The 27,716-nt window shown below is 49.2% G+C and overlaps 1 protein-coding gene across 4 annotated transcripts; it reads right to left on the bottom strand.

Moving 5' to 3' along the window:
* Positions 1-8: 8 nt before the first annotated feature.
* Positions 9-26,967, bottom strand: LOC136287424 (interferon-induced very large GTPase 1-like). Of its 4 annotated transcripts, XR_010720151.1 has the most exons (5): positions 26,764-26,967; positions 24,864-26,026; positions 21,620-23,118; positions 14,547-14,737; positions 13,280-13,571 (listed from the first exon to the last, which is right to left on the bottom strand). XR_010720151.1 is itself a non-coding variant. In XM_066180165.1 (4 exons), exons 3-4 carry the CDS (start codon positions 21,834-21,836, stop codon positions 3,621-3,623), a joined length of 7,515 nt encoding a protein of 2,504 aa, XP_066036262.1. In that variant the 5' UTR covers positions 21,837-23,118; positions 24,864-26,026; positions 26,764-26,967; the 3' UTR covers positions 9-3,620. The 4 variants fall into 4 exon arrangements, 2 of the variants coding, with proteins under 2 accessions (XP_066036262.1, XP_066036263.1); XM_066180165.1 differs by lacking the exons at positions 13,280-13,571; positions 14,547-14,737 and adding an exon at positions 9-10,918; XM_066180166.1 differs by lacking the exons at positions 13,280-13,571; positions 14,547-14,737 and adding an exon at positions 9-10,918 and having other exon boundaries at positions 25,472-26,026.
* Positions 26,968-27,716: the final 749 nt, after the last annotated feature.

The following is a 27,716-nucleotide window of genomic DNA, read 5'->3' as shown; positions in this document are numbered from 1 at the left end:
AGACAGAATTGCCAATACATTAAGCAGTATAGCCAATTTATTAATTTGTCCGATAAAAGAGTGAGCAATTACAGCGCCGTGTGTGCGGGGGTCACCGCCCCAAGCAACGCACAAATTCAGCTCTCGAGCGGTGATCTTCTTATCCCATTCTTGGCACTTCACTTCCCCAAGCTTTTAGTTATTTTCTGCTTGCTTTTCTTCATAATCAGCAGCTGCGGTTTTTGGAAGTCTGTTGGGGAGGTGGTCCAAGATGGTCTTCTGATGTCTCTCCAGCCCCCCGTTCTTCCTTTAAAATACCTTTTTCCACTAGCATTATTTTTGGTTATATAGTTTGCTTAACAAGCATATATATTTCTGTTAGGATACATTTTGCAAGCCTCCTTTCAGTCATTACACAAAGCTGGCAGGGCCCCAACACCTGTCTACATGAGGCCCCTTCTCTGAGTTACAAAACCTCAACATCAGCATGTTTCAAAATACCTCTGTAAAGCTTTTCAATTCATGTTAGTCCCAGTTCCCCTTTTAATGATTACAAATTCTTCTATACTTATACTAAGGATAGTTTAAAACATATACAAGGTAATCAAACAATTACAATTCTGTTGTTAAACTGTCAGCTAAAAACCTACTGTTACACAGTTGTCTTGTTATATCCTGCTTCCGTGCCTTACTTAGCTGTTTTAAAACTCTTTTTTTTTTTTACAATATACCCATGGTGTCTGCCCACATCGCCCGCAGACACGCATGATATTTGACTGGCACGAATTAGAACCTGACTTCTCACGGTCTATGGATCGATCACCAACAGAAGTGAAGCACAGAACCGTCGCAGTTCCGCGGAGCCCGCACGGCAGAGAGGAGGAAGCGGGGAAGGCTCCCTCCGTCCCGCCAGGCTCCGCAGCGTCACTGCCGCTTAAAAGATCGCTGACGGACGCTCAGCCAGAGCTGGGGACAACCTCAGGTCTTAAGGGATCCCCTAAACTTTTGGAGGCCTTGCCCCTAGACAGAGGACCCCATGAACTTGCGGAGAACGGTCCGGGGAACAGTACGGGGCCCGTGCTGCAGGAACAAAGCAGAGAGGCTGAGACGGGCGGTGCAGCCGCCTCACACGAGCCCGGCGAGGCAGCGCGACATGAACTGGGCGGAAAAGCCGCGCAGCCTGAGGTGGCCGGAGCGGCTCTGCCGCACGCTTGGGGCAGAGCGGGCAAGGAGGCAGCCCCGCCGGCACAAGCGGCACAGCAGGCCCCGGTGCCACCCGAAGCGGGCAGAGCTGCGTCGCCATGACAACGCCCTGTGCACTTCCGTAAGCAGCGCTATGTGCTGTCGCCGACGCCATCTTGTGACCAACAAGACGCGCGACCTCCCCCCGCAGCGCCGCCACCGGCCGCTTCTATCATTGCACCCCCTAGTACTTAAAATACACAGCGACGGCTGACTCGCAGTTTGATTTGTGACAACTAATCAATAAAAAGTTACAGGTTTCCTGGATTCAGATTTGAAAAACCACTGGATGTCGGCAAAGCAGGTGCGTGATCACAAGCAAAGGACCCAAAAGAAAAGCAGCAATCGTTTATTCTTTCGTTGCGCAGAAACCTGTTACAGTATGGGGAAAAGAGCTGCTGTCACAAAATAGAAGAGGATTTTTAACGGGAATAATTTAATATATTTAGGTCTGAGTTATGTTTTAGTATTCTGTTAAGAGTAATTTCTGTATAGTTTGTTTTAGGTTTAGGCCTTGTTAAGTATAAGTTAAATCTAAGATTAAAATTTATAAAATTTAAGTGATAATAGATTTAAGTTTTATTAAAGTTTTATTGCATGTAGATTTTAAATTATAAAATTTAAGTGATAATAGATTTAAGTTTTATTAATTTAAAGTTTTATTGCATGTAGATTTTAAATTATCCTAAGTTTTGTTAAACGATGCTCATCTAATTTGAAAAGTTTAGTTGTTTTTTTTTCTTAGAAATAGGTTTGACTGAAACAGCTGTGATGAAACACTGAAAAGCTTGTTTGTGAATGGAAGAAGACACAATTTTTACATCGTGGTTATTATTGGTTGTAAGTTGTTTTGGTGGGGTTTTTGTGTTTTATCTTAAGGTCATAAGTACATAATAGTATAGAAAAGTGTTATCTCAACTTCTTAGGATGACTAGTGCTGATATGTTGATTACATAATGGGACTGTTAATTTTCTATATTTAAAGCTGACTTCTTTTATGTTTTAACATTTCTTTCTGTAATTATCTAAAAGGTACGTAGCATTTCAGGATCCTTCCTTATGTTCCTTAGTTGCTTAAGCATTTCATAACTACTATTGTTAAAAGCTTTGTTTTAAAATGTATTAAGGGATATCACTCTAGTATAAAGCCAGGGTCCTTGCCACACCTTGACTTTAATTAAATGGGATGTTTTACCAACAAACCCAGATGTTTTCTGCACAAAAAAAACCCCCTAGCTACAAGTCACTTTGACGTGACAATTTGACCTTATAAATATGACAGCTGAATCGACTTTTGGAGTGAACTGAGAACCTTGCCCAGGAAAGGATATCCAGGTCGTCGCTGGAAAAGAGGTTTTCAGCTGTTGCAGAATCTGGACAATGAGACAGGATTTTGGTAATTAACAATCATTCAACTTCACATGTGTTATTGTTAACAGTCATTAATTCTGTTTGTCATCTGAAATATTCTTAGTTGTATTTGAAATTTTTCCTGATTGTTTTCAGTTTTAGCAAGTTATGCATTTTTCCATCAAGGTACACTCTCTATTAACCTGTGGCAAAGAGCTTGCTTGTGTTTCTGCAGATAGAGAAGCCAAGTGAATTCCTGCAACGAATGTGAAGTCATATCAAGCACAGAAACACTGACAACTCCAAGAGTGCAGAAGGAGGCATGCAGGCTTGAACTGCACAGAGATTGTGGTTGATGGCAGACATCTCTTGTCCCACGTGCAAAAACTGTGAAGCTTGGGTTTTGTGTCAATGTAAAAAGTGTGGGAATTGTTGGTATCATACAGCTCTATTGGCATAGGTATTGTGCCCATCATACTATGATTTAGAAGCCCAAACAAAGTGGTCAAAGCAACCTTCATGGTTCAAACGAGGGGAGCGAAGGATGGTGCCCAAAAGCCAAGCAGCCCAGCTTGCAGCCAGCATGGAGCTGGCCTCAGGTCCCGCAGCCCTTTCTCTGAGCAGGACACCTCCTTGCTGCAGGAAAACTGCCTTTGGGGCACTGTCCATTCTTGTCTCACAGCAGCTGATCCAGGGGGTGCTTGGATTGCTGCCTTTGCCCTGGCCCTGGCCCTTGGGCCCAGGCTTGGCCACAAGGCTGATCACCCCAAGGAGGGGGTTTGGTTTGGCTCTAGGACAAAGCAGAGAGAAATGTTTATGGCAAGGAAGCAAGAGGATTCTGGCTTTATCATGAAGCGAAGGAGTTGCTGAGTGATGACCACAATAATGTGCCTTATTTCACCAAATTTGGGAGCAATTGTCTATCATTGTCTTCACTGGGCTTGAGAGCATCATCATTGGAACTTCATTTTGTGGAGAGCCCTGAAAAAGATCCTTTAGTACTCCTAAATTGCAAAACTGCTGGGGTTCTTCCTTCCCATGGATGTGGCCTAACGCTTGTCCAGCTCGGACAATGCTTCCTGCTTGGTGATTCTCCGCCACGCCTCAGGGATTTCTCCTCTTCCCTGAAATTTCTGGTTGTACAAAGCTTCCAGCTGTGTCTTGAAATGAGACACAAACCATTTCCAGTACGCCTGCATGGATGAATCAGGAAGAATGTTCCAAGTTGAATAGGGAGGTCCTGCATCACGGTATGTCTTGTAGGGGTATGATACTTCATCACCAATTACGAAATGGCAGTTACTTGCAACAAGGCTGGAACAAATATCAATGATCAGCTGGCCTGTCCCAATCCACCTCCAACCATTCACACCTTGTGGGCGATGGAAGATCAGTTGATGGTCTCCATCATGTCCCTGCATGGTGTTCGTGCAGACAGCCCCACAAAACGGACACTGTTCCCAGCACCCCGAGAAATGCTCTGCCAGGATGGTGTGAGGCTGTGTTGAAAACGAGCTCATGTCAGCACCAGCAAATTCTGTCATGAGCCTGTCCCTCAGGTTACGCAGATTGTCTGCCAAGGCACTGCTCAGGAATTCAATGTCTGTGACCTCCTGGTGCTCGATGCCCTTCAGGTCACTTCTGGGCAAGCTGATCACCTCTCTCAGTTCCCTGCAAAATTCATCCAGCCAAAGAGAGATTTTGCCTTCTCTGTCCTTTCTGTCTTTGACAGTTTGGGTTGATAAAGAAACAGCTGACAAGATGTTTTGATAGAGATGATTCAGGGAGAAATCCAAAAACTTCTTCAGTCTCCCACTCTCATCTAAACAGTGACTCTTCACTCGTCTCTCAATGTAACTCTGAAAAAACGTTTTTGGAAACTTAAGGTACTGCTTGAAATACTCAAAATTTTCTTTTTCTGCCAGGTATCTCAGGATGGAAACTTCCAGATTGGCTCTGTTGCCCCGGAAATCTGGTAATTTGCCCTGCATGTCCTCAGCAATGTCTTTAGCCGTCCTCTCATAGACTGCCTGGCGAAAAGCTGGTTCAATCTTGTCACAAAGGAAACCAGCAAAAGTTGTGATCGAAGTGGCTCCTTGGCAGGAAATCTGAAAACATTGGAAGAAATCTTCTCTCTTGCTGCTCAGGTACAGGACTGGGTCATTTGCCTTTTGGAATGCTTCACGCATGGCTTTAAACCTCTCTGCTGCCATTTTGCACAGGTACAGAGACAACTCTATGCTGTACTCTCTGTTAAAAGTACATTTTGCATCGCTGGGAACAGAGTTCACACCTTCCTGTACTTCATTGAGTATTTCATGGATAAAACTTCGACTGTAATCGCGTTTCTCCTGTTCCTTCTTATCAATGTTTGCCCTCACACTCGCTATGATGTTGTCTGTGATGTGCTGCATGTTGATCACATCAGCATTGGAAATGCTCCAGCGATCTGGGAGATAGCGATAATACTTTGTCTTCATGATGTGTTTCTTCATGTCAAAAGAAAATCCTCTGCCTTTATGAAATGACCTCATCCGTTCAGGGAAACCTGGCTCCTTAAAGTGCTCTAGAAGGGCATCTTCAATTTCTGCATCGATATTCACCCGTTCTGGAGGAGGAGCAGCATTGGAGACTTCGGCAATCCACTTGTTCCAGAGAAGAGTAAAGTTGTCTCTCAGTTCTCTCTCACTGAGGCTCTTCCCTTTCACAGTCACAGCCAGCTCCCTACTCCTTCTCAGGAGCTCATCTTCATATTGCAACTTCCTTGCATGCAGTTTACTTTGCTCCTTCTGTAGCTCAAGAAGATTCTCACATTTCTTTTTCGTTTCATGAAGAAGAGTCTCTTTTAGTTCTTTCAGCTTCAGCTCTGTGCTTGACTTCCACTGCACCAGTATCTCATGGTCTTTGTCTTCCCTGAAATACTTTTCCACTTCTTTCTCAATGCCATCACTTGTCTCTTGCACCAGCCCTTCAAGCTGTTCTCTGGTCACATTCTGCAAGTCCCCATTTCGAATTTTGTTCTCCAGTCTCATCTGTACGTCTAAGATGTGACTCCTCAGCCTCCAGGTCCACTGACAAAAGGCACTTTCCAGTTTCCTGTACGCAGCAATCTCCAGGGAATTCTTGAAGCTGAAAACAAAGTTTTCATTCAGCAGAGCATTCCAGAGGTCACCAATACGATCTTTCAGGCCCGAGAGCCTCAAAATGCTGCGCTGGGACTGCTGCTGGGCAGCCTGGAGGATTTTGCTCTTGAGTTGTTGCACATTCTGGCTGTAGGTGGGGTTGGGTGGTGCCATTGGGGGGTTTCCTTCCCACAGGTGAGCAAAGTAGTGAATGTGGGTGTTCACATCAAAGCCAATGACATCGCTGAAGGAGGAGATGTCACAGAATTCCTGCTGAGCAGCTACCACCGTCATTTCATCCAGCTTTTCCTGCAAACGCCTTTGTCCTTCCATGTTCTTCTCCTTGGCAGTTGCTTCTCCCACATTTTGATGGACAAAGAGGCAGCCTGGGGAAAGATTGACTTTCTTCATCCTCAGGAAAGCCTGCACAGCGATCTGGAGAACATCTTGCATTTCCGACGGATTTTCTCCAAAGATATTGATCACAGTCAAGTTGCCAACACCAATGACAAAGGTGGCCAGCTCGTTGTCATGGTTCAGGGACTGTTTATTGGCCACCTCGATGGCACGAAGTCCCTCTGTGTCAACCACCAGCACAAAATCAAAGCCCAAGTCTTGCTGCAGCTCCTCGCCCACTGGGATCAGCTGCATAAAGGCTCCGCGGGTGCATCTCCCCGCGCTGACGTTGAACTGCAGACCAAACATGGCATTCAGCAGGGTGGACTTGCCCGTGCTCTGGATGCCCAGCACGGAGAGCACAAACACTCGTTTGTCCCCCAGCCTCTCAATTAATCTGTCAAAGATTGCTCCCACCCAGCGCAAGGGCAGGTAAGAAGCATCTCCATCCATCAGCTCCACAGGATATCCTGAAACCATCAGCTCTGCTGCAATTTTTGGCAGTTTGAAAAAATTGTAATTCTTTGTCTTCATTGAATCCAGAGCTTCATAAATCTGCCCTACCTCTCTCAGAAGGTGCTCCAGGCCAATGGATGAATTGTTGATTTCATCAGAGAGAGCATCCAAGCGACTCAGAAACTCACTGTTCATCCTGGGGTTTATGATCCCTTTCTTTCTTGCCAGAATTTCAGACCATACCTCATGATAGTCTCTCCTCAGTTCTTCAAGGCGACCACACGACAGCTCATCCATGAAGACCTTCATCCACTGCAGGAAGTATTTCTTGGTATCTGCGGGCTGGGCCTGGAGAAAGCCAAGGAATGATTTCATCAGTGGGTTGAGAGGAAAAGCTTGATCAAGTTGCTTTCTTCTTATTGCTTTCTTCTCGTTTTCAATTTGGCTGCGATGATGCTCAATGCTCTTGTTCCTCTTCTCCTGCAAGCGAGTGAGTTCTTTGTCTTTTTTGCACCACTGGTACCATAGTTTTCCTTGAAGTGGCAGCAGCTGGGATTTGATCTCAGACAGCTTCTCTTTCTTCAGAAGGTCCACCAGCTCCTTGGCCTTTGCTTTGGCTGTCACACATGCAGGTTGATCTGCATCCACTACGAATCCGTGCTGGTGAGCTTTGTCCATGCAGGCTTCCAGGCTGAAACGTACATTAGACCCTTCCAGGAGATTCCCAATTGTCTTGGTCAGCTGGTCCATCAGTTCTGCTTCGTTTCTGTTCTTGATCCCTATTTTTATGTTTTTGCTGGCTTGTCTAGCTGCAATGTTCTCCTTTTCTGTGAGAAGACAAACCAAAGGCCTTTGTGACTGCCACAAGCCCTGCAGAAGCTCTTTCCCCCGGCTGTCCATGTGCTCTGAATCGGACACAAGAGCCACGTTGACAGCAGATATCTCCTGCAGGAACTGCAGCTGTGCTCCGTGATCCCTGGCGTCTCCATGCAGGTTACAGAAAGCCACGCAGCACTCAAAGGTGTCATCGGGGCTCCCGCGGGGGCAGTACCAGGCGATCTCCACCACCCCTTCCATCAGCAAATGCTCTCTGGTGCTGCCCCTGCAGTGGCGGTGGAAGAAAGTGTCGTGTTTGCGTCTGCTCAGCAGAGCGTTCAGCAGCTGAGACTTGGAAGAGGAGGCCGAGCTGCCAATGCGGATGAAGGACACGATGGGTGTCTGGGCCTGAAAGATGAGTTTGTTGGTGTAATTCCTTGTTCCGGCCTGCTTTCCTGACTTCCCCGCCTCTTTCCAGCTCCTTTGGATTTGGCTGAGGGCGTAGAGCGGGAACTCGATGTCTGAGGTGCATGGGTTGGGCACCAGCAGAGGCAGCGCCAGTTGGCAGAAGGCCAGCTTGGTTGCAAGGGTCTGTCTCAGGAAGTCATCAGCACAATGGAAAATGGCCATCTGCAGGTCCATGGGGTGCACAGGGCCCTCCCTGTTTGCATGTTCAGGGGCTGCTTCCTCCAAATCATCAAAAAACTGTTCAAAGGAGTCTGACTGTTGGTGCTCTATTGCTTTAGTTTGTGGCAGGGGTGCAAGTTTTGGGTTACTGTCATCCCAGCAAGTCAGGTACCTCACCTGGTAATCCACGGTTAACAGCTTTTGCAAGTAGTATAATGGCAGTTCTGTGTCCTTGCTGGGCTGACTGTCCTGCAGAGATGTCTTGCAGATGGTGTGGAAAACTCCCATCTCCATTTTTCTTGGATAGTGACTTTCAAGTCCAAGGCGCTTGAGCAACTGGAGGAACTCCTGGTTTGCAATGGTTTCATTTGCTTTGGATTGGCCGCTGTCTGACTTGGATTGGGACTGACTGGATGGCTCAGGTGTTGGAAAAGTGTCTTTCAGATCACTGACTATGTTCTGCATCCTCTGTTGATCGCATTTGTCATCCAAGCACCCACTGATCAAGGAATGCAAGTCCCGTTCCAGCCTCTCCCAGTCCTCATCTCCACTGTGGTTTTGGAGGAGATTCTTTATCCGTGGGGACCACAAGCCTTCCATGTGATCTTCCATGAAAACTAAACGCTCCCTCTTCTGCTCAGGGGACAGCTCTTGCCTTTCGGGTGTCACAGTCAGACCCGTCAGCAGAAGGAAGGCCTCAGCTCTGTCGGCATCTTGCTCCTTCAGGTTCACGTACTCCTCAAGTGCCACTTCCATTTCCTTGGCCATGTACTGAATTTCTGGGTGTCCAAGGAGGTGCTGGAAAGTGCTGCTTTCCACCTGGTACCCTGTGCTGGTGGCAATCAAGAGCACCAACAGTTCCATGTCCTTCTGAGCCTGTTCCTGGAGAGACTGGAGGAAGGATGAAATGGCGAGGCTGCTGCTCATGGTGGCTTCTATCTTTGCTTCATGAATGGCAGAAGCAGAGCTTCCTGGTGCGTAGGTGACAGCATGGATGTGCTCCTTCATTTGCTTCAGTGTTTGGATGAGCTCTCTAAGCTCAGAGACTTCGAGAGGTCTGGGAAGTGCATGCTCAGTCTGGAAGATCCATTTGATAATGAAGGAAGCCTCAGGGAAGTCCTTGACAGAGTAGATGTGAGGATCCAGAAGGCTTCTCAACATTACCTTGATAGAGCTGGTGTTTTCTGGAGGTGACTCCTGGCAGCTCCGCACAGTGTTCACCAGGAAGTCCTGCAGGGCTTTGTCCGACAGGCACACGTTGATCCACACACTGGGGTTCCTGGTTTTTGCATTCAGATCATCTTTTAGCTCCATCAGCATGAGCAGCTTCCTTTCATCCACTGTCACTTCCCAGGCCTTCACAGTCCTCATGAAATCTCTGGCCTCTTGCACTGCAATTTCTATTTCCTTCCCAAATATGATGCCAACACTCTGATTTGTTAGCTGTTTGTACGCATTCCTGAGGGCTCTGCTCATCTGACCAACAAACTTAAAATCCCCTCTGTGATTGTACAGGATTATGTCCCACACTGGGATCAGCTCAAAGCCACGGTCGATAACGCACCACGTTGTGTTATCAGACACGAGCCCCGTTTTCCACTGAGGAAGAGAAGCTGTGTCTGGTGGGCCTCCTGTGTTGACCACGGAGAGCTGAATTGCTGTATGAGAACTCTCTCTGGCTCTTCCCAGGATAGAAGCATTTGAGCTGGATTTAGAAACATCCAGGGCCCCTGCAGCACTGGCTCCGAAGCTGCCCCAGCTGGCCCCGACAAAGCTGTTCAGTGCTTCACATGTTTGTCGCTTCATCTCTTCCCTCTGCTCAGCTTGGAATCCTACTGTCGATGCCTTCCACCAGAATATTCCCCCAAAGTGGAGCGGACCTTGGTTTACATGGGACCCAAACCTGCTGAAGAACCTCTCACACCTATCCAGCAGGGCGGCCTTGTCTTCCTGAGTGAAGCTCAAGAGCTGCTCCATGTCTTGCAGCTCCTGCAGGGCCACATCCGAGAGGAGAAGCTGATGCCTTTGGAAGTAGCAGGAAGCCAGAGGGATGTACTGGTACATGGTGGTGCAAAAGTAGCTCTGCTCAGAGCGGGACTGGTGGGTGTCCTGGGACTCTGAGGAGGTGCTCTGATCCACACCCGATCCCAGATTAATGCCCAAGAATGAGGCTTTGGCAGAAATGCTCATGCTGAACCCCAGCTGCTCCATGGACTTGGTGAAAGTGGATTCTGCTGCAGAGGATGAGAACTCTTTCCTCTCAAGCAGTGATCCTTGCTCTGGATCGATGAGCTGGAGTCCCTCAGGAACCCTGAGGAGCTGCTCTCGCTTTGCCAGCACATCTTCAGGTCTGCTGGTTCTGTAGATGCCCTGCAGGGCCAGTCCCCCTGACGCCCATCTCAGCACCTTTGTGTCAGGAATATTCTCCCTCCTGCCTGCTGACAACTCCTGCTGCTCCAGCTGCTTCTGGATGCCCTCCAGTGTATCTGCCAAGGGTTTCTCTCGTGGTGGCCAGAACTCCTTGGGAATCTCCATGGCTTGCCACAGAGTCTCTGCTTTCTCCCTCACAGCATCCTGGCTGTGGCTGTTGGGCATTTCTTTTAGATCCTTCAGGGCTTGTTTGGCTACTTTGTGTCTTAGCTTTGTTTTCTCCAAGTGCTTCTTCTGCAGCTCTTTAGCGGTTCTTTTGTCATCTGTTATTTTCAGGAGTTTCTGGAGTGCCTTTTTCTCCCAGAGGTGCCGTACCTCACACTCCAATCTGAGGTAGTCTTTATACTGCAGATGTTGCAGGGCTTCTCTGCACTTGATTCCCAGGATCTGTGAAGCTTTCGGCAGCCAGTATCCAGCATCCAATCCTTCCTCCTGAAATGCCTCTGCCAGGAGCTGTGCCTTTGCATCCCCCTCTCGTGTATCCTCCTGTGAAGCCATGTCTGTGGAGGAAGAAAAGAGACTTTCCCTAAGGTGCTGTCAGAGGCCCCAGCCTCCTGGCAGAGGCTCTGCAGCAGCTGCAGCCCTGGGGATTGCTCCCAGCCGGCTGCTGGAGCCCAGCCTGGGATGGCACAAGAGCCAGGGTCCCATTCCCAGCACACTGGATGTGCCTGTTGCTTTCCTGTTTGCAGGATCAATCCTGAAGCTGAGTGTGTATCCCAGAGACAGCACAGACACACAGACAAACAGACAGACACACACACAGAATCTCTGCCACACAACCTGCCCTGGACAAGGTGCTGCCTTCACCATCGCCCACATCCTCCCAGCAGAACTCCCCAATTCACAAATGCAGACAGCCAGGGACATTCCTGGCTCCCTGGAGCACTGGCACAGCCCCTGTGCCCATCCAACAGCCCAGCCTGCATCCTGCACCCTCTGCCCAGCCCCACGCCTGCCCTGCTCGCTGCCTGGCCCAGCCTGCTGCTCCCAGCACCCGCAGGCAGCACTCACACGCTCCCCCCACGGGCACCCCACACTCCCCAGACACACTCCCCCCACGCCCGGCACGGCCACACGGGCTCTGAGCTGTGCTCCTGCTCCAGCTGCCAGAGCAGCCCCTCCCTCGCCCCACTCACGCCTCTTGCCAGGAGCTGCTTCCTGGCACGCTCAGGGGGCCCAGCCCAGGGCAGGGGGGAAATCCACCTTGTCCCTGCCCACAGCTGTGCCTGGGGCATCCTGCTGGCCCACCAGGAGTGACTGGAGACTTTGGGAGCCCACTCAGAGCGGTGCCCTCCGTGATCTGCTGCTCGTTAGCACAGAGGGTCTCGTCAGCCAAGTGCCCATTGGTGGCCATCTGGGCCACAGCCACCATAGAGCCACTGAGCTTAAAATGTCTGGTGACAGGAGGAAAAGTGCCAGCAAACCTTCACCCCTGGCCTTGAGGGAAGCAGACTTCAGGCTGTTCCGGAGCGACTTACAGAGGGCCCCTGGGAAATGGCTCTGGAAGGTGATGGGGTCCTGTGTTGGGGATGGTTCTTATCCCAGAGCCAGTTTGGGTTTGGTTTGTGTCTGGAGTTGTCACTGTTCCCCCCTCCCTTTTCTGGAATATCACGATGGCTGAAGGGTGTCCCAGGATTCTGTGTGGGGTTGGGGGCTGTTATAGGTTACAATGTAAGATGAGCCCAAAGTATGTATTCTATGACCACCTTCATGAGCTCTTGAAACCAGGTGGGGCACTGTTTCCCTTGCCCCCTCCCTCCAGACTATCTTCTGTTAATGGCCCCATCAATGTCTTGCTCCATGACTCCTAGGTAACTCCTTCCAGCAGCTATCTCTGTTTAATGGGCAATCAAGGACCCACTGCATGACTCACAGAATGAGATCATCCCATTGTGAGATGCTCCGCCCAGAGGGAGGAGCCAAGCATTCCCATGTGGGTATAATCTGGGATTTGGGACAAAACTGACAGCCCTTACCCACTGGATTCCCAGAGGACAAGAGCTACCACACCTTTCTACGGGATCACTGCTTCAACAAGACCACTTCATCAGGACTGCTACCATCACCACCCTAACTAACGGTGTCAGCTTGTATTCTGACTCTGGGAGGAGTCTTTTGTACTTTTTTTCTTTTCTTTTCTTTTCTTTTCTTTTCTTTTCTTTTCTTTTCTTTTCTTTTCTTTTCTTTTCTTTTCTTTTCTTTTCTTTTCTTTTCTTTTCTTTTCTTTTCTTTTCTCTTTTCTTTTCTTTTCTTTTCTTTTCTTTTCTTTTCTTTTCTTTTCTTTTTTCTTCTCTTCTCTTCTCTTCTCTTCTCTTCTCTTCTCTTCTCTTCTCTTCTCTTCTCTTCTCTTCTCTTCTCTTCTCTTCTCTTCTCTTCTCTTCTCTTCTCTTCTCTTCTCTTCTCTTCTCTTCTCTTCTCTTCTCTTTTTTCTTTTCTGCTCTTTTCTTCTCTTTTCTTCTCTTTTCTTCTCTTTTCTTCTCTTTTCTTCTCTTTTCCCTTCTCTTCTCTTTTCTTTTCTTTTCTCCCTTCCCTTCCCTTCCCTTCCCTTCCCTTCCCTTCCCTTCCCTTCCCTTCCCTTCCCTTCCCTTCCCTTCCCTTCCCTTCCCTTCCCTTCCCTTCCCTTCCCTTCCCTTCCCTTCCCTTCCCTTCCCTTCCCTTCCCTTCCCTTCCCTTCCCTTCCCTTCCCTTCCCTTCCCTTCCCTTCCCTTCCCTTCCCTTCCCTTCCCTTCCCTTCCCTTCCCTTCCCTTCCCTTCCCTTCCCTTCCCTTCCCTTCCCTTCCCTTCCCTTCCCTTCCCTTCCCTTCCCTTCCCTTCCCTTCCCTTCCCTTCCCTTCCCTTCCCTTCCCTTCCCTTCCCTTCCCTTCTTTTTTTTCCATTCCTATTAAATTGTATTTCTTACTTGGAGTCTCTCACAGGTTTTGCTTTCAAACCAGTACAGGGGCCTGTGGCTGCTCTTCCTTCCAGCAGGGGTGATCAACACAGGGGCCATGCGGCACAGTGGGTCTGACCTGAGATCCTGCTGCCCTATGGTTTTTTCCTTTTTTTCCTCTCCTGGTATTTTCTTGCTTCAGCACTGTGACCAGGACTTGCCAGCCTGCTTCTCTGCTCCTCTGCTGCTTGGGAGCCCAGACCCAGTGCGAGCTGTGCTGAGACCTGGGAGAACCCCCAGCCCACCAGCCCAACATCAGGCCAGCCACTGCCAGTGAGCTGTTGTTATAAATAATTATGTAGTGATTATCTTTCGCTATTATTGACTATTGTAAACTATTTTGATATAGTGCAGTTTCTAATCTCTTTTTAACTGCTTTTGTATAATTTATCAGCCTTTTATGGTTAATACCCTGTTGTTTGTTTCTTCTGGTGTATATATATATATTCTCTAGTAAATACCTGTTATTTCTTTTCCCATATCTTTGCCTGAAAGCCCCATATTTTCAAAGTTATAATAATATGGAGAGAAGTGGGTCATATTCTCCATTCCAGAAAGGTTCTACCTTCCTTGGCAGACACCTGTCTTTTAAACCAGTACAGGTCCATCAGTGCTGGTCACTTTTTATTGAAAACCCCTGAAGGACAAGGCACTCATGGGTCACAGCCATTATACACTCAAGAGGGAAAGTCCTGCTTGTCACCCTAAATGTCTTTTCACAAAACATTAACATATGGAGTTGATCAAAGACAGCCAGTTAATCTGAGCTTTTTGGATTTCAGGAAAGCTTTTGATCCTGCCTCTCCCAGGCCCCCAGTGTATCCCTTCCAAATCAGGCCATTCCATCATTCCACAATTCTGACCCTAACAGACCTGGCACTTTCACTGGACATCTACCTTTAAACCTTTGGGGGTTTTGATACTGTCACACAACCCTGAAAACTGTCCAGTCTCAGTTCACTTGGATCCTGCAGAGATTTATTCCTGGCAAAAAAATCCTTCTGAGCATCCAGCTTCCATCCCACCAAGGTCACAACACGCTTACCAGCACAGGTATTGATCCCAGGGGCTTAAACTCAGACATAGATCCAAGGTCTCCTGTACCCTTCCAGAGCCTCGAGGGGCAGCTTTCCCTTGGGAATCCCTGCAGATCTGGGCAATCTGTGCAAGGGCTGTGGGCTCTGATTCCCCTCACCCACCTCACAGCAGATGCTCCCGTTGCTCCCAGCCTTGGCTTCCAAGAAGACACCAGCAACCGAGGGCCCCAGCTCAGGGAACACAGCACAGCAGCAGTGGCAGGCCTGGGACACACGGCAGGGTGTGGAGGAGAGGATGAGAACCACCTCAATAATTCAGGAGGAAGGGCACCAGGAAGGAAAGGCCCAAAATCCTAAAGCAGAGGAGCAGACAGTCAGGGCAAGGCAACCCATGAGCATGGGGGACTCATTCCAGGGAGCACTGGAAGCCAACACTTCTTCACCACTGGGGAAAGCAGAAGCAGGAAAAGCCACTGGCTCGAGATAAGGGCAGTTCAGCAGCAGACGAAAGCTGGGTGTGCTGGCAGAGCACAGGAGGGACTTCCAACACCAATTGTTTTCTTTGGACACATGTCCAGCTGCTCCCTGGACAGCAGAGCCTCAGTGCAGGACAGCTGCTTGGGAAGGGATCTGCTGGCTCTGGGTCACTGCTGGAGCTTGTCCACTTGAGCCACCTGTCCCAGCCCTGTCCCCTCGGAGATTCTCTCCCACCGGAGTGCTTCCAGCACTGATTCGGTCTCAGGAGCCAGAGACTGCCCTGAACATTAACTCCAGCCCAGGCACCCCCTGAACCTGCCCCCAGGCACCCTTGGCAGTCCCTACACGGCTTCCCATTGCTGCAGGAATAGGGAATGGGCCACAAGCGACAGTGTCAGTGCCCACAGAGACGCACTAAGCACATTCAGGGCATAACTCTGGATCGACTTTCTCCTTGGAAGCAAACAAGGGAAGCAGCAAGGCTGGCAGCAAAACCGGCCATGGCAATGCCTGCACCCCGTTTCATGGGAACAGCCCCCCGAGAGTGTTTTCCCCAGCCCTGCCCCAGGGAAAGGGGCTCTGGGAACACTGCTACCTCTGTGGGGCTGTCCCAGGGACCAGAGCGCTCTGGGTGCTGGCGCTTGGACTGTAAGAGAGGAGAATCCCACCCTCCCTGCACGGGGAGGAAGAGGAAGAACTGAGCCCCTGGGCTTGGGGACAGAGCAGGATGTGCCGTGCCTGCCCCTCATCACCACGGAGCTGCCCTGCTCCCCAAGGAGCGGCTCGGGGGCCAGGAACCCCCAGCAGCAGTCCCATCGCTCCTGCCTTCAGGGCAGCGCAGCCATCCGGCCCCACCTCTGAGCCCGGCCCCCTCCCAGCTCAGCCCCGCAGCGCACACGGCTCCCCCGAGCTCCCCCAAAGCGGCTGCCAGCAAAGGCGGCTTCCTGCAGCCCACGGAGGAGCACACACCGCCCGCCCGCTGCCCTCGCACCCCTCTTCTCCTGCCCTGCCATCTCCCCAGCCGTGCCCCAACACCGGCAACAGGAGGCACGAGACCCACAAGATCCCGCTGCCTGCTGCTCCCGGCCCCACAGCTCATCCCCAGGGCCCTACCTTCTCCCTGCGTGCCCCGCAGCTCCTGCCATGGGAGAAGCCCAGCACAGCCCCTCTTTATGTAGCCCTCTGAACTGGGTGCGGCTTCCCCTTGAACAGGGGCAGGGGGGTAATTCCAGTAAATCAGGCTTTTTACTGTACCCCAGTGTGAAAGTGAAACCACTCTTTAGGAATCCGCTTATTTGAACAAGAGCCAAAATTCCTACCCAGTGATGGTTTGAGTTGGCTCACAGTCAACTCTCAGCGCTGTGCACAGACCTTTCACCTTGAACTGTGTGCTGCTACCTGGAGGGCAGCTGAGGCTCTCAGCCCTTTCTGCAGCTGACGCTCCATCTGGAATATAGCAGGGGGAGCACACCAGCATTGTTATAGATATATTTATGCATAAATTCATCCTTCATAAGTTTATTTACAGGTACATGATGTAGAAGTTTGCTTCAGCAGTGATAACACTGAGGTGACTGTGGTGGTGCATTCCCCCAGCTCCCTCCTTTCCAGGCTGCAGTGGGATCTGAGAAAATGCTTGTTAGGCCTTGGCCTTGAGAACAGCACCTGGCCTCAGCTCCTCTGAGCTTATCAGAAACATTGTCTGCTCCCAGGAACTGCTAACAAGCTCCTGCTTTTCTTATGACCAGCATTGGGAATATATTCCTCTGGCCTGAATGGCAAAGCATCACTGTGCTCACACTTTTAGAGAAAGTGCCAACACAAAATCTAGCCAGGATGAAAGACTGTTATGACTGAAGCCCATTCTCTTGTGACCCTGTAAACAGCAGTCCAAAATGAGACCCTTTTGAGCTGTCCTGGAACCACAGTGGGATGTCACCAGCCTGCTCCCAGCCCCACAGCTCATCCCCAGGGCCTTGCCTTCTCCCTCCGTGCCCCACAGCTCCTGGGGTGGGAGAAATCCAGCCGAGCTCACCCAGCCTCGGCTCTTTTGGAGGGAGCTGTTTCCCCTTTATTGGGGTCTTTGAGGGAGCAACCACTGCTTTCCTGTAAGTCATATGTTCTCCTGCAGCAGTACAAAAGTGAAACTGCTGCTGCCTGGTTTGGAGTGAAAAATTTTCTTGGTGAGAGGCAGACTCAAGTATGTTCAAGGTCTTTTCCAACCTTAATGATTCTACTTTTCCATGAAAGGCAGCAAGAGCTGGGCAGAGCCTGGGGCTCCTGGCTGGAAACCACCCACCCTGCTCCCCTTAGCCTGGATCATGGAATCCCAGAACTGGACATCCTGTGCCAGGGCCTGTCCATCCTTACAGGGAGGAAATTCTTCCCAATATCCCCTCCATCCCTGTCCTCTGGCACTGGGAAGCCATTCTCTGTGTCCTGACCCTCCATGCCTTATCCCAAGTCCCTCTCCAGCTCTCCTGGAGCTCCTTTAGGCCCTGCAAGGGGCTCTGAGCTCTCCCTGGAGCCTTCTCTTCTCCAGGTGAGCAGCCCCAGCTCTGAGGAGAGGAGGGATGTGGGGAGATGCTTGTTGGTGCCATCCCATCAGCTCTGTGCTCTGAACAACCCAGGGACACCAGAGACAACCTCCAAAGCCTTCAGCCCCTGAGCTCGTGCAGGCTGGGGAGATTCCCTGGGCTGGAGCAAGGCCAAAAGAAGGAAGATGGGAAACAGGGAGCCCCAGCACAGCTCCTGCAGCCAGAGCCATCCTGGCAAACCCACAGAGGATCCATTCAGAATACCCAGGGGACAACCAGGTCCAGTCCCTTGGCTCAGGGGTTGCCACCAGCAGCTCCCATCGTGTTTTCCAGAACAGGAAGGGGGCACAGATGGTGCCAGCAGCCAGGATCTGGGGTGCCAGGCCATGGGGCCAGGCTGCTCCCAAAATCTCCCTCTGCTTTTGGCACAGAAGAAACACTGATGCTCTGGGGGTGGGTTTTCTCCCTCAGCACTGGCACAAGGCTGTGGGACCACCTGGAGCAGGAAGCCACAGGGCAGGAGGGAAATGCCCTGGCTTTGGGGGATTAGAGCAACACCAGGAATGGGGTGTTCCAGTTGGAAATGATACAAAATTTTGTGTAACTTAAATCAGGGGTTTTGTTCACCTTTGCCCTGCAGGACAAAGAGCTGAAGTTTCTTTTCAAAGGACTGTTTGAGCACTGGAGGCCTGAGGAGCTTAACATCTCCACAAACTGGAGCAGCACAGAAGACACACAAAAGATAAGGACCAGCACAGAGCATCAACTCCACACAGCACCCCTGGCATGGTCAGATACACCTGGTCCAGACAAGACTGAGAAGAGAACCAAGGAATGAGGACCAAATTGGCATTGAGGCAAAGAAATCTGTAACCAGTAGGAAACCAAATTTCTATGGGTTTTGACTGTATAAAGTTTTGGGGGAAAAATCTACTCAAGATCATGTGGGATGGAATGATATTTTATGCGCAAGCCAGGCTGTGTGTGGCTGAAAAAAATTCTGTTGCAAATCCTGGCCAGAACAGCATCCTAGCCATAATAAAGCCATGCCTTGATTCTCTAAAATTAAGAATGCTGTTGGAGAGATTTTGCTCTTCCTGCAGTGTCGGTGATATTCCCAGGAGTTGCAGCAGTCTGAGCACAGAGCCAGCAGTGGGGCAGGGCACAGCCTCCCCCTTGCACACTCACAGACACATGAACATGTGAAAATGCACACACTGAGGTGCACACCACATGCTCACACAGTTGTGCACAAAAAAGGGAAAAGGCCCTTTTCCCAATGTCCTGTTGTCAGCAAAACTGCAGGAGAGACAAAAATCCTCCACCAACATATTTTTAGTGTTAGAGAATAAAGACATTACTTTATTATGGCCAGAATTCTGTTTTGGCCAGGATGTGCAACAGGAATCTTGTCAGCCACACATTGCCCAGCTTGTGCAGAGAAAATCATTCCATCACACATGTTCTTTCCTGGATTTTTCCCATACTTAGACAGTCAAAGCCCAGAGAAGTTCATTGGTTCAATGTTCATGAGTCCCAAGTTACAGAGTTTTTATTATTTGGTTTCCTATTGGTTATTGATCCCTTTGCCTTCCATGTTAATTAGGTTCTCATTCTTCCTTCTTTTATCTCTCTTTTCCCAGACCAGGGCTCTCCTGTATTTCTTCTGTGCTACTCCCAGGTTGTTGAGATGTTAAGCTCATCAGGCCTCGAGTGGTGAAACGGTCCTTTGAAAAAAAACTTTTCTTCGTTGAGAAAAGTGGCCACAAAATACTACCTTCGACAGTAACACTGTTAAAACTGATGTTATTCTCGCACTGAGAGCAAAAATGGGATGAAGTGATGTTTGCTGAAATGTTTTCCCCTTGGGAAATCACCCTGAATAGCCAAAAGAATTGTAGAGTTAATTGTGCACCTTTGGACCCTTCGGTTTTGGCTTTAGAGCAGGAAAATAAGAAGAAAAAGGTTCAATTTTGTTGTTCGATGTGCAGCATGGGACACATCTGCTCCACGCGTTTTTGTAAAGAGAAAGAAGGTTTAAATTTAGCTGCAAGCCCAGTGCATCGAGGATTAAGAGGGGCAGCTGCAGCCACGGATAAGAAAGCAATAAATCTAAGAGAAAGTTCAGGACAAAGGTAAAAATTGCATATTGCAAGAAGGATGGACATTAGAAGCGGGAGTGTCCTCAGCTAAAACCCAGGACTTCTCTGATCCCTCTCCTGGCAATTGCAGAGGACTTGTGAAGGGGACCAGAGGCTTCCTCCTCAGCAGAGCCTCTGGTAACAGCCACACTGGGAAATGAAAAATGAGAGGTTTTGGTAGACACAGGAGCTGTTATTCAGTATTAAATACCCTGCAAGGGAAGATAAGTGATGACTCCATCACACTTGTCGGTGCCAGTGGTGTCACCGGGACTTGAAACACTCCCCTTTTTCAAGCCAATTAAGTTCTAACTGGGGAAATTATGGATAGCCTATCAATTTTTGTACCTGCCTTACTCTCCAAAACCATTATTAAGAGGAATCTCACTAGAAAAATTGGGTGTATAGATAAAGTTTCAGGAATGGGACATTCAAATCAAAAGACTTAAGAGCAATCAATAAAATAGCAGAGTAGTTAACCCATACACACTCTTAACTATGCTAGAAGAAAACTGTGAAGGTTTCACTGTAATAGATTCAAAGGACATTTTTCTCTGCCCACCTTTAAGCTGTTGACAGCCAGGAACTATTCACATCAGAGTGGGAAAATTCACAGACAGGATGGAACTGCCACAAGGATTTAAAAAATAGCCCCAGAGCTTTTGGGATTTAACTGGCAAAGGAATTAGAAGAGCAGAAGTCCTTTAATACACAAGGGCCTCTGTTACAGTATGTTGATGATGTCCTGCAAGGCAGGAAACTAAGGAACACGACCAAGACCTGTCGAACTGTGAAACCTTTTAAGGTTAAATAGTTACAGGCGATTGAGGGAGAACAACCAAGTGATGAAAATGACTGTGACCTACCTGGGTTTTGAGATTCTCTGAGGCCAAAGGAAAGTAAGCATGTGGCATGAACTGTAAGGGAATGGTGTGCCTTTCTCAGGACGGTCAGGGAATGGGTCAGTAACTTTGATTATTGCTCCAACCTTTGTATGGGCTTGTAAAACTGCCTGTAAAGGTTTTATGATATGGACTGATGATACCTGGGCTGCTTTCAAACAATCAAAGAAGTTTACTCCAGATGACTGGATTTGAGGCACAGCCCGTCAGTGAACCCACACTGGGAACTGTACAGGGATGGAAGTAGCTTTGTTTGCAATGGAAAACACTTTGGGATACTCGGTGGTGACCCTGTGCAAGGTGATTGAATCCAAGGCTCCAGCGTCAGATGTTTCAGTGCAGAAGGATGAACTGGTTGCTCTAATGTGGGCATTGGAACTGAGTGAAAGAAAGTGAACATCTGGACACATTCTTTTGGTGTAGGGCATGCCCTGGAGAGAGAGTGGATTGTTACTAGCACAAGGTACATCGACCAATTGTGGGACACAAACATCACACTGACTAGAAGAGGTACAAAAACCAGCTGAGTTTGCAGAGTCCTGTGCTATAGAACACACCAGACTGATACTGAAACTGGCTGGAGAAAAGCTTTCTGACAGAGTTTTGAGTATTAGGAAGCAGCCATTCTTTATTGCAGCACTGGTCATTTGGGGGATACTTCCCCCAAGCAAGTCTGTCGAGTGCTGGATAAACAAAGCTTTTATCATCCCCACTGACTGCATATTCATTAGCTGTCCCCACTTACCTGACTTTATTTGACATAGTCACTCGCCTTACCAGAAGTGCTTATATGGTTCTTTGGGGGTCTGTTTTCAGTGTCCAGTGTCATTTTTAGGGGCATGTTCCTTCACCCCTGCTTTTCAGTAAGGGCAGTATCCTTGTTTGGCATAACTTCTACTTTGTCAGCCCTGCAGAGCTGAGCCGGCATCCTGCTCAGCTTTTGCATGAGGATAACCCTGACTTACACCCTTTATCTGTTCCTCCAAGGCTGTGCTGTTCTCCTGTCCTTATCTAGTCTCCCCTTTTCTTGAGACTAAGTTCTTTGTGGGAACCAGTCTCTTAAGATTTACATTTCTTTTTGGAGCCTAAGGCATTAAAACAGCTACAACACTGGATCTTGATGCAGGCTAAAACCATACAGCCATTATTTTGGTGGTGATTATAAACAGATCTTTTACCAAATCCAGCTGGGTACCCAGGAAGGAAGTTTGGTCCAGGTTTCTCCAAATCCCCAGGAGGTGGCATCTTGAGCTGTGCCTTGTAAAATTTAGGTTTGTTTCCACATTTCCTGGATATCTGTAGACTCTCTCCCACTTTGATCAATGAATACACAGCAACTGGAGTCAATGAAGTGCATATTCCTCCTTGGGATGCTAAAACAAGGTCTAGTGCCATTTGGTTTTGTAAAACAGCTTGTGACAAGCTCTTGACTTCTTCCCAGAGGGCTCAGGCCCTTTTAATTCTGTTTTAATTCTGGAACAATGCAGCCATGATTTTACTGTGTCCAGTTTCAAGGCAGTAAAAGGTGTCAGCAGTACTTGGAAAGGTCCCTCCCACTTTCGCTGCAGTGGAGCAGTTCCCCAGTCATTCAAGCAGACCCAAACTCCTGGCTGGAATTCATGCCCTGGTGTGACCCGTCACGTCAGTCCAGAGATCACCACTGCTCCCTGCAAATCCTGTAAGGTTTCACTGAGAGAAATGAGGTAATTATTCAAACCCACCCCTCCTTTGAACATGTGTGTTTCCTGGAGTGCAGCACTTGGTAGGGTCGACCACAGCGCAGCTCACGGGGGTTGATTTTGCTGGTGCCCCACAGCTGAATTCTGCTTTGAAATGGAGCAACAGGTGAGGCCTGGGCCCAGGTCAAAGAAGTTTCCTGACATATTTTACCCAACTGCAATTCGATTGTAGAATTCACTCACTCCACCTGGCCACTGGTTTGGGTCCTATAAGGAGTGTGAAGATCCCAAACTATTCCCAAGGATTTCCTAAGCTGCTGTATCACTTCTGCAGCAATGTGGGAATCTCTGTGTGATGACATTCCCAAAAGTACCCCCAATCCGGGTATTATTGGATTCGACAGTACTTTAGTCACTTCCCTAACCTGGTTGGTGTGACAAGGGAAGGTTTCTGGCCACCCAGAAAAGGTATCCACCAGACCAGGAGGGATTTATACCCCCCTCCATGTCTGGGCAATTCAGTAAAATCAACCTGCCAACGTTCACCCAGAACATTCCCAGATTTTATGGCTCCCAGCGTTATTATGTCAGCCTTGTCAGGGTTGTTTCTTAAACAAACTACACTTCATTGGATTCTTGATTGCACAGTCTGAGCCATTTTAGACCCAATTATAGATTTTTGCAAACGTTTCCGAAGTTTTTCAGCACTCCAATGAGTGCCTTGGTGTTTGTCATCCCCTGTTTCACACAAGATCAGTTCTAGAACTTCTTTCTGCCTGGTTGGGGTAACTGCCCAGCCTCTTGGATCAAATTTGGCTTCTAAGCTTCTGCTGTCCTTATCAGCTCCTGCACCAGGCAGGCTCTGCATTTTTCGGAGGGTCACAGTGATCTTGGGGCTCCTCCAGCGCCAATTCCTGGATGTGTTGCTCAGTCCCAGCTGCTTTGTCCTCAAACGCCATCTCCTGTGCTCCCACAGGCTCTGGGACATCATCTTCACTCTGGGGAGAGGGGGGAGGGTGACACTTATAAATAACTATGCAGTTGTTGGCTTTCGCTATTATATTGGCTTTTGCTAATTATTTTGATAGAGTTTTTAATCACCTTTGAACTGCTTTTGATATAGTATCAAAGTTGTCAGCCCTTTATAGTTAATCCTCTAATCCCTGTGTAGGTTATATATTTTAGTGTGATAAATAAATTATAGTTTAAGCTCTAGCAAAATATTAAAATCAAGACTATATCCTGTATATTAAAACATTAACTTTTGCAGAAGTAATTGTAGTTGTGAAATAATAACTGATGCCTTTATCTTTATAACTAACTAACAATAGTGAAATAACTAATATTGATTGAAAGTACTTGTAAAAATGACTAGGACATCTGTAGGATAAAATAACTTTGAAAAAAAAAAACCGCAGGCAAATAACACGGAAAGAACAAGGAGGAATCCACCAAAGGCCCTTTGGCTATCAGTAACTGTCAAACCACAGACCAGGGGGCCTCGTGAGGAAATAAAATGCAAAACTCTCAAAATCACATCTCCATTGTGGTACGTACTCCAAGATGAGGTCAAGGATAGAACTAAGCTAAAGAATTCCCAGAACATGTAAACTCAAAGGAATGTTTGAACATGTATAATCTTCATGAATATGCATTTGACCAACCCAATGAAAAAGTATTTTAACAAGAGTTGTTAGAACCAACTGTGTGCATCTGGCTCCAGCTGTGCACCCAGCACTGTTACTTTTGCTTTATCCCTTATTATTGGGATTCCGCAAGAGAGACGGGACCACTGAGAGACGTTTAGAGAATAATTTATTGCTGCAGTCTCATGCAAGGGTGAGAACGTCTTTGGGCCCTTGCAGCCACATGTTCATATTGCTTAGGTTTTGTTGCTTCATTGCTTTGTTAAGTTTATGTCACCCTGTTCAGCCCCGTTCACCATACATGCACACCTCCTCGAATGCTCTTCCTCCCCTTGAACCCCATTGGGTTAATTTTGCCGCAGTGTTCCACCCCTGTAATTCCATTAGTCCCTCCAGTTCCTATTTACCCCTCTGCACCACTTTTTCCTATTCCTGTTGGACCCTGACTCTCAGAACTGCCCAGTTTGTCCGTTTATAACCCTGTGCCCTCGGCCCCCTCCTCGCTATTCGAGGCTGTGGTGTCCCTAAACCTCCACACTGCGTCCCTGGACCCCTTTGCCATTCCTGCCCGTGTTCCTGAATAAACAGCTTTCCGATCTTCAAACCAGAAGCCCATCCCTCCCCTTAGTCGTCAGCTATATTGTAGCAGTGCATCTGGGGCTCAGAGACACCAGTCCCTCTCTAGGACCCAGGCACTGCTCTCACATCGCTACAAGCTCCATCTGCTAATAATTAATCATTCTGTCCTGCTTCTAATCTCCTTGCTACCTCTTAATCAATATATATTGCTTCTATTCTAAACTCTTAATCATTATGTGTAAATATTGCTTCTATCCTTCTAACTAAATTCTTGAACGCTTTGAATTCTTTTAACCCCTTGATTCAGTTTGACACCGGCAAAGCCTGACACCCACAAAAAAAAATCTTTTCACTCATTCTCTGCTATAGATGAGCAGAGGAGGGGGAAAGAAAAAAAACTGAAGAGCTCATGAGTGAGATAAGGATTAGGAGAAAACACTAAAGGCAAAACTGGCTTAAACAGTAGAAAGAAAATGTACTAACATAATTTAAGGAGGACAATGAGAACTAAAACAAACCTTTAGAAGACCTTTTCTCCTCCCTCCAGCTCCTCCTTCTTTCTCAACATCAGCACAGAGAGACAAACCATGGGAGTCTTTAGTCAGTTCGTTATTTCTAAAAATCTTTCTCCAGTTTGCTTAGGGAAAGGAGTTTCTTTTTTCTGCTGTACTGTGTACTCCTTCCCACGGGAGACAGTTCTCTGTGAACTTTTCCAGCATATTTTTCATTTTCATGAGTAGCAGTCCCCCCAGCCTGCTGCAACATGTGTCCCTCCCACAGGCAAACAGCCTTCCCACAAGTGTTTTTTCATGGGTCATTAGTTCAAGGGGTATAGTCTTTTAAGGATGAGCTATTCTAGTTTGGAAGCAAGGGTCCTCTATCCCTGGAAGCAAGGGTCTTCTCTCTCTGTTCAGGTTTCTCACTAGATTACACTTTTGCAGCACCCACCCGCTCCAGTGTGAGCACTTTTTCTCACAGGCTGCCAGTGCATCTCTGCATCCCTTCATGCACTTCATTAATTACAGGGAATAACAGTTTGTTGTTTTATACTCCTCACCACGGCTAGCAGAAGAATCTTAGCTCTGACCTTTGGAGCACCACCTCCCCATCCTTCCTTTTCACTGACCTTAGTGTCTCCATGTTCTTCTCTTCATGTCTTCGCCTCTTGCTTTTCTGTGACTTCAAGGAAAATTGTTGTCCATAAGTTTGTTCTCAAGTTCTCTCAACGGAAAAGTTCTTGTAGAGCTTTGCAGCAGTGAAATGCTGATCTTGTCTGGGCTCTGTCTCGGGGAATTGCTCGCCATGCCCCTCGCTGTCGGCCACATGGCCCCGCTACTGCCACACGGGCAGTGCCAGCTGCCACAGCGCTGGCTCCATTCAGCTCCTCTCTTCATGCAGGGCACAGAAAAGGAGAAGCTGCTGCCGCCACCCCAGCCCTTCTGCCCGCAGCACAGCTGGTCAAAAGCAGCCAGGCAGGCACAGTTCACTGCAGACCGTGCCGAGACAGCCCCGGCTGCACGGGCGCTCTGGGCACTGACCCCGGCTGCATGGTCCCAGCTGCGTGGCCACTCGTGGCACTGGGATGATCCCTGGAGGCCGCGCTGACATGTTCCCCTGGCAGCCACGACCAGATGGGCCCCGACAGTGGCCCCAGGATGACCCCAGTGGCCGCCTCGCTGCCCTCGGAAGAGAAGACGGAATGCCCATTTTATTTCCATTTTAAATACCTCATCACAGAGGCGTTACTAACTTCTCTAATTGGGCTTGCAATTTCTCTGTTGTCAGAGCCGTCAGGGGTTTGCTCTGCTGGACATAGTAGAAGCTTTGAGCAGCTTCTTTCTCAGAAGCTGCCACTGTGGCTTCTCCCGTCCCCAATAAAAGCCAGGCTGTGTTAATGCAACAACTCCCCCTTCCCAACCTCCAGATTCCCCGGCAGTCCCCTGTCACCATCCCAGGTCTCACTGCAGCACCAACCCCCGTCCCCAAACCCCTGGGTGACAGTGCAAACCCACCAAACCCTGGGGCTCACTGCACCTCCCACGCCTTCCAAACCCGGGTTTAGGGTGTCATCGCAGTCCCCCAAAACCCTGCTGCAAAATCGCTTCAAAGCCTCCCTACACCAAATCTCACTACAATCCCTCCCAAAACTCGGACCGCCCGACACTTCCCCTTCGCTCCCTTGAAATCTCGGGGTTCACTGCGGCCCCTCCCTCCGCCACAAACCCCGGGACTCCCTCCACACCCCGGGTCTCCCTACAGCCCCTCCGAAGATCCCAGCCCGGCCCCCAGGCCCCGCTGCAGCCTCCCCGTCCTCCATGCACCCCAACCTCCCGCAGCCGCCCCTCCCCGGCCCGGCCGCCCCTCAGCGCCCCCCTCACGGCGCCAGGCCCCGAGCCCGGCCCCCGTCAGCGCCGCTACCTTGTACTTGCTGAAGCCGGCGAGCTGCTCGGGGCTCACGTACTCCATGGCGGCGCTCCCGCTCTTCCCGCCCTTCGCAGTGCTACCGCCGCTCCCGGTGCCGGTGCCGGTGCCGGTGCCGGTGCCGGTGCCGCTCCCGCTCTGCCCCGCGCCGCTCCCGCTTCTGCTCCCGGCCCCGCTCCCGCGGCCGCCGCATCGGCCCACCCGGCGTGGCCGTGACGTCACCACGCCCCGCCCCGCCCCCATGGCGCCGCCTGGCGGCCGGGAGGGCCCCACGCATGAGGGGAGCGAGAAAAGCGCGAAAAAAGAGCCCCGAAAACACATCTGGCCCTGCCCCGGGTCAGCGTGCAGCGATTCTCCGTGTCCTGGCACTCCAGACCTGCTAAGAAGTCTCTCTCCGTCTCTCTTGGATCTCGTTTAGGTACCACAAAGAGCTCAAAGTTATCCCTGTACCATTCTCATCTCCCTAAGTCCTCATGGATTCCCTGTGGGAAGAGACCCTAAAGCCCATCCAGTTCCACCCCCTGCCATCGGCAGGGACACCTTCCACTGTCCCCAGTTGTTCCAAATCCCGTTCAGCCTGGCCTTGGACACTTCCAGGAATGGGGCAGCAACAGCTTCTCTGGGGAGGGAGAGAAAAGAAGGGGAGGAGGAAGAGAGCAAAAGGAGGGAGGGAAGTTAAGAGCAATACTGGTCTTCTCAGAGCCCCCCACCCGCCCTTCCGTCCCCATCCCAGCTCCTCCCATGCAGACACCCCTATCGTGAATGCTAGGAGCCCAGCTGTTTAGTGATTTCAGCTTTATTGTGAACAGTCTGAGAAGGGGGCCTGGAGGGTGTATGTACACCACTACTGCTCCCAATATGGTGTGGAGGAGGATGCCAGGTCTGTCATCTGGCAGATCTGAGTCTTCTCTCCTCACTAAAATCCCCTGGCATTCACCTAGTAATTTCAG

This window comes from Chamaea fasciata, unplaced genomic scaffold (assembly GCF_029207755.1).
Source record: "Chamaea fasciata isolate MVZ Bird 193981 ecotype frontalis unplaced genomic scaffold, bChaFas1.0.hap1 SCAF_3, whole genome shotgun sequence".
Lineage (NCBI taxonomy): Eukaryota > Metazoa > Chordata > Aves > Passeriformes > Sylviidae > Chamaea > Chamaea fasciata.
The sequence above is the reverse complement of the archived record's forward strand: the minus strand, read 5'-3'. Positions and strand labels throughout refer to the sequence as shown.